General features: G+C 43.7%; 1 protein-coding gene across 1 annotated transcript in view; it reads left to right on the top strand.

The window, feature by feature from the left end:
• Window positions 1–12,382, top strand: part of LOC142297230 (uncharacterized) — an 87,277-nt gene that overhangs the window by 56,579 nt on the left and 18,316 nt on the right. The window contains exon 10 of the mRNA XM_075341488.1: window positions 1,917–2,051. Coding sequence (XP_075197603.1) covers window positions 1,917–2,051 — 135 coding nt within the window. The remainder of the gene's footprint in view (window positions 1–1,916; window positions 2,052–12,382) is intronic.

Here is a 12,382-nt window from a genome sequence, read left to right as displayed (position 1 = left end):
ACAGCCATTGGTATTCTGGAGCCCTAGGGGGTAGGTCCTGCATCCCGGTGGGGATGCAGTACTTTGTAGCTCCCTGATGACTTCAGAGGCACTACAGATGCAGCCATGAGGCCCATGATCACTCTGGATGAACTGAGAGATCTACAGCTGAGGTGGGAGAGTCTGTCCATAGGACAACAATCAGTCATACACTGCACAAATCCAAAGCCATTTCTCAAAGATATCCATAAAAAGTGATGTTTAAAGTGTGCCACAAGCCACCTGGGAGACACACCAAACATGTGGAAGAAGGTGCTCTGATCAGATGAAACCAAAATCAAACTATTTGGGCACAATTCCAAACAATATGTTTGGCGTAAAAGCAACACTGCTCATCACCCTGAACACACCATCCCCACTGTCATACATGGTGGTGGCAGCATCATGGTTTGGGCCTGCTTTTCTTCAGCAGGGACAGGGAAGATGGCTAAAATTGATGGGAAGATGGATGGAGCCAAACAAAACACCATTCTTGAAGAAAACTTATTGGAGTCTGCAAAAGACCTGAGACTGGGACGGAGATTTGTCTTCCAACAAGACAATGATCCCAAACATAAAGCAAAATCTACAATGGAATGGTTCACAAATAAATGTATCCAGGTGTTATAATAACCAAGTCAAAGTGCAGACCTGAATCCAATTGAGAATCTGTGGAAAGAGCTGAAAACGGCTATTCACAAACGCTCTCCATCCAACCTCACTCAGCTTGAGCTATTTGCAAAGGTAGAATGGGCAAGAATTTTAGTCTCTCGATGTGCAAAACTGATAGACACATACCCCAAGCGACTTGCAGCTGTAATCGCAGCAAAGGGTGGCGCTACAAAGTATTAACTTAAAGGGGACGAATAATATTGTATGCCCCACTTTTCAATTATTTTTCTTTGAAAAGTTTAAAATAAGCAATACATTTTGTTCAACTTCACAATTGTGTCCCACTTGTTGATGATTCTTCACCATAACATTAACATTGTTATCGTTATGTTTGAAGCCTGAAATGTGGGAATTGTTGAAAAAATACCCATTACTAATGCTGGCATCACACGGTACGATATATCGGGTGATATGCCGTCTGGGTCACGTCGTTCGTGACGCACATCCGGCATCGTTTGATATATTGTACCGTGTGACACCTCCGAACGACTGTGAATGAGCAAAAAATACTCACCTTATCGTTGCTCGTTGACACGTCGTTCATTTTCAAAATGTCGGTCCTCCTTCTGTGCTCCGCTTGTTCATCGTTCCCGTGGCAGCATACATCGCTCCGTGTGACACCCCAGGAACGACGAACACAGCTTACCTGTGTCCCGCCGTCAATGCGGAAGGAAGGAAGTGGGCGGGATGCTTATGTCCCGCTCATCTCCGCCCCTCCGCTTCTATTGGGCAGACGCTGTGTGACGTCACTGTGACGCCGAACGTCCCTCCCCCTTCAGAAAGAGGATGTTTGCCGCCCACAGCGATTTCGTCCAGGAGGTAAGTGCGTGTGACAGGAGTTAACGACTTTGTGCACCACGGGCAACTAATTGCCCGTGACGCACAAACGATGGGGGCGGATGCAATCGCTCGTTCGATCACGCAATATATCGTACCGTGTGACGCCGGCATAAGGGTTGCAGCTACTCCTATGATGTTGGGAAAATGTATTTTTTGGCAAGAGCTAAGACATCGGGCTGCTAATGTAGATTAGTCCACACCCTTATACTAACCAGTGTAAGATGTTGCCAGTAGACTCATCCTGCTAAAAGTTGGCAATGTCTATAATTACAGGTGAAATGTCTTACTAAATAATGAGATATAATTGTATTTCCACTAACATACTGTGCTGAGAATAGCTGGATTGCTCTGCTTTATTTCACTTTAGCTTTGTTTTTCCTTTCAAGTTGCTGAATAAATGTGGAACAGAAAATATGCAGGTGGTGCTAGCCTGTCAAGTAAGCCAGAAGAATGCCCTCCTCGCTGCCAACCAGCTGGCTTCAGTTTGTTTCTTGTCATCCTGGAGCTCCCTGGATATGAAGGTCAGCAATTCAAATTGCTAGCAATTTTTTGCACCTTGTGTACTGTATATGATTTTATATATATATATATATATATATTTTTATTTATTTTTCCATTGAGGCTGAAAGTTTTGACACTGACACATATTTTGGTTTTCACATAGTTGGCTGGTTCATTGTTTTTAGATTTTTTAATGAAATGTTTCCATTGAGGCTGAAATACAATTATAAGCATCCTCACTGATGACATTTTTTACCTAATCAGTGCTTTAAGGTTATCACAATTTCTGTGTTTTATTTGTCCCTTCATGTTTATTAGGATTGAAGACAGATTCTCAATGGGATTTAGGCTATGTGCGCACTTTGCATCGAGGTAGTTTCAGTTCTAACTGCATCCTCTGGCAGAAATTGTCTTTGTCAAATTTGGTTTTGACCACAAAAACGCTATAAATACGCTTGCGTTTTTACCGCGCTTTAGCCGCGTTTTTACTGCGTTTTACATGCTTTTTCACTGCTTAAAGTCAGATGCGTTTTGACTACAAATACACTGCTAAATAAAGTTTAAACATACAAATACTATGAAAAAAAAGGAAAAAAATGATAAATATCATTAACCCCTTAACGACCCATGACGTACTAGATACGTCATGGATCGTGTGCCGGTAAGCCCCGCCCCCTGCCGCCGGCAGGCGGCGGCGAGACGCGCACATATCAGCATATCAACAGCTGATATGTGTGCCTGCTAGCCGCGGGTGGAATCGCTTCCACCCGCGGCCATTAACCCCTTACATTTCGCTGCCAAAGTCTTGGCAGCGATATGTACATGGGCGCCGCCATGACAGTGACTAACCCCGCCCCCACCGGAAGTCACGTGACATGATCACGTGACTTTCGGCGGTTGCCATGGTAGAACAGGGTCATGTGATGACGCCTGTAGCTAACATGAGTCACTTCCTCTCAATGCCGGAATACAGCCGGCATTGAAAGTGAAGCAGCAAATCTGCAGTTCTCAGCTCTGTAGCTGAGATCTGCAGATAGTGCAGAGCGATCGGATTGCTGATCGCAATAGCCCCCTAGGGGGGACTAGTAAAATAAAAAAAAAAAGTAAAAAAAAAGTTTTAAAAAATTCAAAAAAAATAAAAAAACCTAAAAGTTCAAATCACCCCCCTTTCACCCCATTGAAAATTAAAGGGTTAAAAAAATAAAAAATACACACATATTTGGTATCGCCACGTTCAGAAATGCCCGATCTATCAAAATATAAAATCAATGAATCTGATCAGTAAACGGCGTAGCGGCAAAAAAATTCCAAACGCCAAAATTACGTTTTTTGGTCGCCGCAAATTTTGCGCAAAATGCAATAACAGGCGATCAAAATGTAGCATCTGCGCAAAAATGGTACCGTTAAGAACGTCAGGTCGAGACGCAAAAAATAAGCCATCACTGAGCCTCAGATCCTGAAAAATGAGAACGCTACGGGTTTTGGAAAATGGTGCAAAACGTGCGCCACGTTTTTTGGACAAGCTTGTGAATTTTTTTTAACCCCTTAGATACAAGTAAACCTATACATGTTTGGTGTCTACAAACTCACACCGACCTGAGGCATCATACCCACACATCAGTTTTACCATATAGTGAACACGGTGAATAAAATATCCCAAAAACTATTGTACAATCCCACTTTTTTTGCAATTTTTCCGCACTTGGAATTTTTTTGCCGTTTTCCAGTACACTATATGATAAAACTTATGGTTTCATTTAAAAGTACAACTCGTCCCACAAAAAAACAAGCCCTCATATGAATTGTCGGACTATGTGTGTGTGTAAAGGGACATATCATGCCCTTAATATTTTGTTTAAAACGGATGCATTTACAGTATTTGGTCCAAAAAGCATGTTTTCTGCATCAAAAAAGCATGTAAATCGCTAGGATTTTGATGTTGCTTGCGTTTTGAAATTTCTCATTGACTCCAATGTTAGCAAAACGCTGCCAAAATGGCAAAAACAATTGACATGCTGTTTCTTTAACCTCATAACGACGGCCGTACGACTTAAAGCGGCGGCAAAACAGGGTACTTATTCTGTTCCGCCGCTTTAAAGCGGCGGCCCGAAAAAACCCTGTAGCGCCCCCCAGCGACCGAAAATCTCGGGGGTTTCAGCTACCGGGGGTAGCTGAGACCCCCCAGATTATGAATCGGGGTGTTTTTTTTGGACCCCGTTAATGTGATCGCCGGTATACACCGTATACCGACGAACACATGAAAAAAAAAGAAATGGCCGGTAAAACTGATTTCTTTTTCATCTGACATGATCAAACATGTCAGATGAGAAAGAAATCTAACCCCCTAGTGCCCCCAAAGCCCCCGGTACCGGAGAGTCCCCCCACCCCCACCCCTACCCCCACCGGACATCCAAAATGGCGCCGAAGCGCACAGAAAACTGCAGCCGCCGCCGGCTCTGCAGTCATTTCCCTCCGATCTGAAATGATCAAACATTTCAGATCGGAGGGAAATGTCCTCCCCCTGACCCCTCCTCCGGTCCACCGGAGCCCTCTGGTCACCGGAGCCCCCTCCGGTTCTCCAGAGCCACCACCCCCCTCCCCACTCCGGAGCGTGGAAGATGGCGGCGCACAGCGCGCGGCCGCCTTCATTCTGCTCTTTCTGCCGCATGTGACACGTCACATGCGGCAGAAAGGTGTCCCCAGGTCCCACTAGGTCACCCCCCGTCACCCCCCCCCCACCCACAAGCCCCCGGTTATACGTTACCTGTCTGCCGCTCCGGGCCCGCGATCGCCGCCTCCTTCTTCAATGCTGGCGGCGCATGCGCAGACAGCGGCTGTCAGCTGGATCCCTGCAAGCAGGGATCCTGCTGACGTCGCTGATGCACAGGCTCCACTGTGGACCGGGGGAGGGTGAGTGCAGTGATCTGCAGCCACACTCCTCACATGGAGAGGCTGCTGTTCCAGAAAATGGGGGGTACGTTCTGTGAGCGTGCCCCTCATATTCTGGAATGAGGTTACTGCAGGTCACTCTGCCCTAGGTTGGACCGGGGCAGTGTGAGTGCAGTATTCTCAGATTACTGCACCCACACTGCTCATGGAGAGCTTGCTCTTCCAGAAAATGGGGGATACGTTCCCTGAACGTGCCCCCCATATTCTAGAAGATCCAGAGTCGCCGAGGGACCTCCAAAATGGATTACAGCGACCGGAATTTCTTTATTTTCAATAAATTGGTAAAAGAGGAATGTTTCGGGGAGTGTTTTTTCAAATAAATTTTTTTTTGTCTTTTTTTTTCTATTACTGACTGGGTTAGTGATGTCGGGTATCTGTTCAGATGCCGTGACATCACTAACCCCAGGGCTTGATGCCAGGTGACATTACAGCTGGTATCAACCCCATATATTACCCCGTCTGCCACCGCACCAGGGCGCGGGATGAGCTGGGGCGAAGCGCCAGGATTGGCGCATCTAATGGATGCGCCACTTCTGGGGCGGCTGCGGCCTGCTATTTTTAGGCTGGGAAGAGTCCAATAACCATGGCTCTTCCCACCCTGAGAATACCAGACCCCAGCTGTCCGCTTCACCTTGGCTGGTGATCTAATTTGGGGGGGACCCCACGTTTTTTTTTTTTTTTAAAAAACGCCTGGGGAGCCCTCCAAATTGATCACCAGCCAAGGTGAAGCTGTCAGCTGTGGTTTGCAGGCTACAGCTGTCTGCTTTACCCTAGCTGGCTATCAAAAATAGGGGGGACCCCACGTCGTTTATTTTAATTATTAATTTTTTGGGGGGCTAAATACAAGGCTAGGCACCCTTTAGTGCCACATGAAAGGCACTAAAGGGCGCCAGCTTAGAATATGCAGGGGAATGGGACGTTATATTTGTTTGACATCTATCCATTCATCCATTGTAGCATTTTACGCTGTGTGCCCACAATCAGGGTTTGCAGCGTTTTGGGCGCAGAGTGTTTTCCCTGTGTCCATAATGCTGCGTTGTGCAGTAGAAGCACAGTGGAAGGATTTTTAGAAATCCCATGCCCAATGTGCTTCTTTTCTCCGCAGCATAAACCGACCTGTGGCGCAGCTTCCCGAGCCTCAGCATGTCAATTTATGCTGCGGAGACAAGAGTGTTCTCTGCAGGTAGCATAGAGCTCCACAGCGGCCTGAACCCAAATCGTGGGCTTGGGCAGCTGCGTTCTCCCGTGGACAACACTCACATCTCTGCAGGAGGCTGACACTGTGTACTAGATGCCGTGTCGCTGGATCATGGCCACATAGCCTAACAGTGAGACATTTGTTGCTACAGCAACATTTTTGTGAAGTACCTGTGGATTCAAAATGCTTACTATACTCCTGAATAAAATCCAGTTTCCAAAATGGGGTCACTTGTGGGGGTTTTCTGATGTATAGGGACCCAAGGGGCCCTGCTAATGTGACATGGTGCGCGCAATTTATTTCAACTTTTCCAGAATTCAAATGGTGCTCCCTCCATTCCAAGCCCTCCCATTTATCCAAACAGAGGTTTTTGGCCACATGTGGGGTATCCCTGTGCTCATAAGACATTGGATAACAACCTGTGGGGTCCACGGTTTGTTGTTGTCTCTTGAAAAAGTGAGAAATTTGATGCTAAAGCAACAGTTTTGTGAAAAAAATGAAAATTTTCAATATGGCAACCTAAGCTTATCAAATTCTGTGAAGTACTCGTGGATTCAAACTGCTCACTATACACCTTGATAAAAGCCTTGAGGTGTCTTGTTTCCAGAATGGAGTCACTTTTGGGGGACCGCCACTGTTTAGGCACCTCAGGGGCTCTCCAAATGCAACCTGGCGTCCGCTATTGATTCCAGCCAATTTTGCAGTCAAATGGCACTCCTTCCCTTCCGAGCCCTGCCATGCGCCCAAACAGTTGATTTCCACCACATATAAGGTATCGCCAAACTCAGGAGAAATTGCACAATAAATGTTATGCTGAATTTTTTCCTTTTACTCTTGTAAAAAAAAAAGCTACCTGGTTGAAATAACAATTTTGTGGTAAAATTTTATTTTTTTTTTTTCATGGCTCAACGTTATAAAATTCTGTGAAGCACCTGAGGGTTCAGGGTACTCACCAAACATCTAGATAAATTCCTTGAGGGGCCTAGTTTCCAAAATGGGGCCACTTGTGCGGGGTTTCTGCTGTTTAGGTACCTTAGGGGACCTCCAAATGCGACATGGTGCCCGCAATCTTTTTCAGCCAAATTTCCTTTCTAAAATTCAAATATTGCTCCTTTCGTTCCAAGCCCTCCCATTTGTCCAAACAAAGGTTTCAGACCACATGTGAGGTATCACCGCGCTCATAAAAAAGTGGTTAACAAACCTTGAGGTCAAATTTTTGGAATTACCTCTTGAAAAAGTGAGAAAATTGATGCTAAAGCAACATTTTTGAGAAAATTATTAAAATTTTCAATATGACAACGTAACGTTAACAAAATCTGTGAAGTACCTGTGGATCTAAAATGCTCACTATACCCCTAGATAGAAGCCTTGAGGGGTCTAGTTTCCAAAATGGTGTCACTTGTGAGGGATTTCTTCTGTTTAGGTACCTTAGCGGACCTGTAAATGCAACATGGTGCCCGCAATCTATTTCAGCCAAATTTGCTTTCCAAAATTCAAATATTGCTCCTTCTGTTCCGAGCCCTCCCATTTGTCCAAACAGAGGTTTCTGACCACATGTGGGGTATCAGCGCGCTCATAAGAAAGTGGGTAACAAGTTTTGAGGTCCATTTTGTTGTGTTATTTCTTCTAAAAGTGAATAAATTTGGGTTAGAGCAACATTTTTAGGTAAAATTTAATTTTTGCTTTTTTTCATTCCACATTGCTTTTGTTCATGTGAAGCACCTGAAGGGTTAATAAACTTCTTGAATGTGGTTTTGAGTACTTTGGGGGGTGCAGTTTTTAGAATGGTGTCACTTTTGGGTATTTTCTGTCATCTAGGCCTATTGAAGTCACTTCAAATGTGATGTGGTCCCTAAAAAACTGGTTTTGTAAATTTTGATGTAAAAATGAGAAATTGCTGATAAACTTTGAACCCCTCTAACTTCCTAACAAAAAAAAATTTTGTTTCCAAAATTGTGCTGATGTAAAGTAGACATGTGGGAAATGTTATTTATTAACTATTTTGTGTCACAGAAATCTCTGGTTTAACGGTATAAAAATTCAAAAGTTGAAAATTGCTAAATTTTCAAAATTTTTGCCAATATTCAATTTTTTTCATAAATAAACACAAAAAATATTGTCCTAAATTTGGTACTAACATGAAGTCCAATATGTGACGAAAAAACAATCTCAGAATCACCGGGATCCGTTGAAGCGTTCCAGAGTTATAACCTCATGAAGTGACACTGGTCAGAATTGCAAAATTTGGTCTGGTCATTAAGGTGAAAATTAGCTCCGTCACTAAAGGGTTAAACACTGAGTTTTTGCCAAATTTTCTGCATATAAAACGCTGCGTTTTTAACAGCATTGTGCGCACAAGAAATCCCCATTTCCCATAGACTTTGCTTGAAATTCAAAATTACTTTTGGTATTAAAACGCTGTAGTTTAAAACGCTGCGGAAACGCAGGTAAAAACGCTAAGTGCGGGCGGGCAGCCCTTCGGAGATGATAGCAAGAAATATTGCCCCCCTGTTATCATACCTCGGGGAGAAATTTAATAGATGGAGCCAACTCCCGCTCTCAGTGGCGGGAAGGATTAACCTCCTTAACATGATAGTGCAACCAAAGTGTCTTTATATTACCCAGCATGTATTTGTACAGATTCCTCGCTCCTTCTTCCGGTCCCTGGAATCCTTAATGATCACCTTTCTCTGGGGCACATCCAGATCGAGGGTCCAATTGGCCAAATTACAGAGACCCAAAGACATGGGGGGTATGGCCCTTCCTGATCTTTATATATATTACCTGGCCGGACAATTGAAATATTTGGGTCAATGGACACTTCCTGGGGTAAGGGGTTCTCCGGAGGGACTCTTGGCAGAGTTCACAGGTGTGAATCTCCTATGGCCACTATTGACAGATCACAAGAGGGCCCCTGAGGGTCGTGTCCTCCCGATACACAAACTAGGGGCCAGGATCTGGAAAGAGGCTAAAGCCATATTCGGATTTCATGATATACCAACTGAGACCCCCTTATGGGATAACCTGGACCTTCCACACTTTTGTGGGTTGCCGGGGTTTCGTGAATGGAGGAATCGCGGAATAGTCTCCCTGGGATCACTTGTCCGGGATGGTGAACTCCGCTCCTTTGCACAACTGCTTACGGAATTCGATCTGCCGGAATCTCACGGGTTTCAGTACCTCCAGATCAGGCACGCCTTTCGGGCTCAGTTCTCTGGTCATGGGGTTAGATTCTCTTCCTTTCCAGTCATCGGAATTATTAGATCGCAGGGCCCTGACAGTCTTATTTCCAAACTATACTCCTCTCTTATTCGGGCCAAAACCATGAACAGTCCTCTTTCTGTCCGGGAGAGGTGGAGTGCCAGGATCTCTGAAATTGATGATGTAGTGTGGGACGACATTGTCGAATCCCACACGTTGGTTTCTCCCGCAATTAATAATAGGATGATTCAGTTATATATAATACACCAGAGTTATATCACTCCCCAGAAACTGAAAAAGATGAAAAAGGCGAATAATTTGGTGGTGGTGGGTTGTCCGAGATGCGGGAGAGACGGTGCAGATTTCTGGCACATGATATGGGACTGCCGGGTCATTCTCTCCTATTGGAGCGAGGTTGTAACGACTCTCTCCACCATACTTCAAAAAGCGGTTGCTATGAACCCAATCCTGTGTTTATTCGGGGTGGTAGATGTACACTCCTGGTCCCAAGATGAGAACCTATTAATAAAAAAGGTCCTGTTTTTGGCCCGGAAGGGCATTATATTAAATTGGATGAGCACTCACCCCCCAACTAGAGCCTCTTGGATTGCATTGGTAAATGCTATAATTCCGTCAGAACAATTTGTTTATAAGACGAGAGGTTCTTTACATAAATTCGACAAAATATGGGGTAGATGGTTGGGATCGCCCTTGACCGGAGGATCACCCAGTTCCCTGACTGATAACCTACAGTCGGTATTATCGCAGTAATAATCAATAATGCTCCAGTGAGGGGAAAGGAGAAACATGTGATCCATGAAATACTGTATCAGGGATATGACGAGGTCCCTGAAACCTGGGTTGCACATTCCTGGTTAACATGGGCTTTTTACCCCAGTACGGATATGACTCGCGAGCTGACACCCTTAAAATGTTTACTGTACTAAGGCCATGCTGAAAATAATAGACGTTGACTTGATTGTTGTTGCTTTATTACACTGACTATTAACCAATTTACATGTATTTTTACTGTACAAATTGCTGATTTATCCTTTAATGTAATGATTTACTTAACCTTCAATAAAACGAGTTTAAAAAAAACAAAAAAAAACGCTAAGTGCGTACATAGCCTGAGATCTGTGGATTCTCCTGACCATGGATCTAAAATGTCAATGTTTTTTTCACTAATCCAATTAATTATCACTTTTGCCATGTGACATAGTGATTCAACATGCTTTAAAAAGCAGTGGTCATCACCAAATTACTCCTCGATCTGTGGAAAAAGTTGCTTTTGGAGGATCCCATTCTTTATTCATGATAAAACTATGAATGAGCCTACTCCGTTGGACGAAAAGCAACCCCACACATAAATGGTCTGAGGATGCTTTACTGGCATAAGACAGGATTCATAGTAGTGCTCACTTTTTCTTTTACAGATGATCAAGCTTCCAGATATCCCAAAGTGTCTGAAGGTGGCTTTATTAGAGAAAAATTATTCACTGCAGTCCAAGCCATGTACTTCCTACAAAGTTCTTTTCTCTGATAAAGCCCCATTCAGACTATGATATCAGGAGGTTTGATTGTCCAGAGAAGAAAAAGTGAGGGCTACCATCAGTCCTGTGTCATGCCAACAGTAAAGTATATACAGTATGTGGAAGGTTACTTTTCATTCATGGGAGTGGGCTCATTTACAATTTTGCCTAATTACACTGCCATGAATAAAAAATCCACTTCTCCCAACAATCCACAAGAAATTTGGTGGTAAACAAGGATTTACCAAGCACAAAGAAGCACCAGGTCACATACCAAAAGTGATAACTGAGTGGCTCGGGCAGCAAATCATTGAAATTTACATCTATGGCCAGGAAAAACCCTGATATCACTCCCATTGAGAACCTGGGGTTAATCCTCAAAAAGTGGTTGGACAAACAAAAACTCACTGATTAGACAAGAATCGGTCATCAGTCAGGATTTGGTCCAAAAGCTGATATCTAGCATATTAGGGCGAACTCCAGAAGTCTTGAAAACTAAAATATATGAAATGCTTATAATTGTACTTTGTAACCATAGAAGCAAACGTTTGCCTATATGTAAAAGCTCGGGCACCCCTTGTCAAATGTACTATTATTTTGAACAGTTGAGAAAGTTGGAGATGAAATGATCTCTAAAAGTTATAAATTTATAGACAGTAGAACAATGTGCCAGAGTCTGCTAAATTTTCCTGATGGTCTTTTGAAGGCAAGCGAAGATTCTGATTTGCCTCTCTAGCAATTCTATAAGCAGCTCTCACAGAAATTTTGTTTCCTGTTCCAGACATTATCTTACCTCCACTTTTCATGTTAGCTGACATATCTTAATTACATTTCAAACTGGAAAAAAAGGCAACTCATCATCTTCTAGACTTCTATTACTTTCTGGGCCACCACTATTTTCATATTCAGAGTGCTAGGCAGCTGCTTAGAAGAACCCATGATTGCTGTTTTTTGCACAAGGTTAGAGGAGGCTGGGTTTTTATAAAGCTGGGAAATTTCCATCACCTGACCTTTCCTAAAGATGATAGTGAACATCCATAACCCTAACAAGCTAATTAAGGTCTGAAACCTTGGCCAAAGTTATCTCAGCACACAAATCTCCAAGGGTGCCCATACTTTTGCAGCAGCCCATTTTCTTTCTTTTAATTATTGAGATGTAAAAGATGAAAATATATTTTTTGTCTAACATACAAAGGTTAATGTCATGTGTCATGTTTATTTTTATGCCTTTTATGGTTCATTTCATCTTCAACGAGCTGAACTGTTAACAATTACAGTAATGTTGACCAGGGGTGCCCAAACTTTGGCATGCCACTGTATATAGATATTTATTATGCTTGCTTATGTCGCGGGCAGGGGGGTGACTGACCACGTCAGGGAAGGCTACTCGTGGCGCTCGGATCCGGGATCATGGCTGGGGCTCGAGTGGCAGCTGGATTCAGGGCTCGTGCAGCGGCCCGTCGCCCACAAC

The sequence above is a fragment of the Anomaloglossus baeobatrachus genome, chromosome 3, assembly GCF_048569485.1.
Source record: "Anomaloglossus baeobatrachus isolate aAnoBae1 chromosome 3, aAnoBae1.hap1, whole genome shotgun sequence".
In the NCBI taxonomy this organism is placed as follows: domain Eukaryota; kingdom Metazoa; phylum Chordata; class Amphibia; order Anura; family Aromobatidae; genus Anomaloglossus; species Anomaloglossus baeobatrachus.
This window is presented reverse-complemented; position numbering and strand designations above follow the sequence as displayed.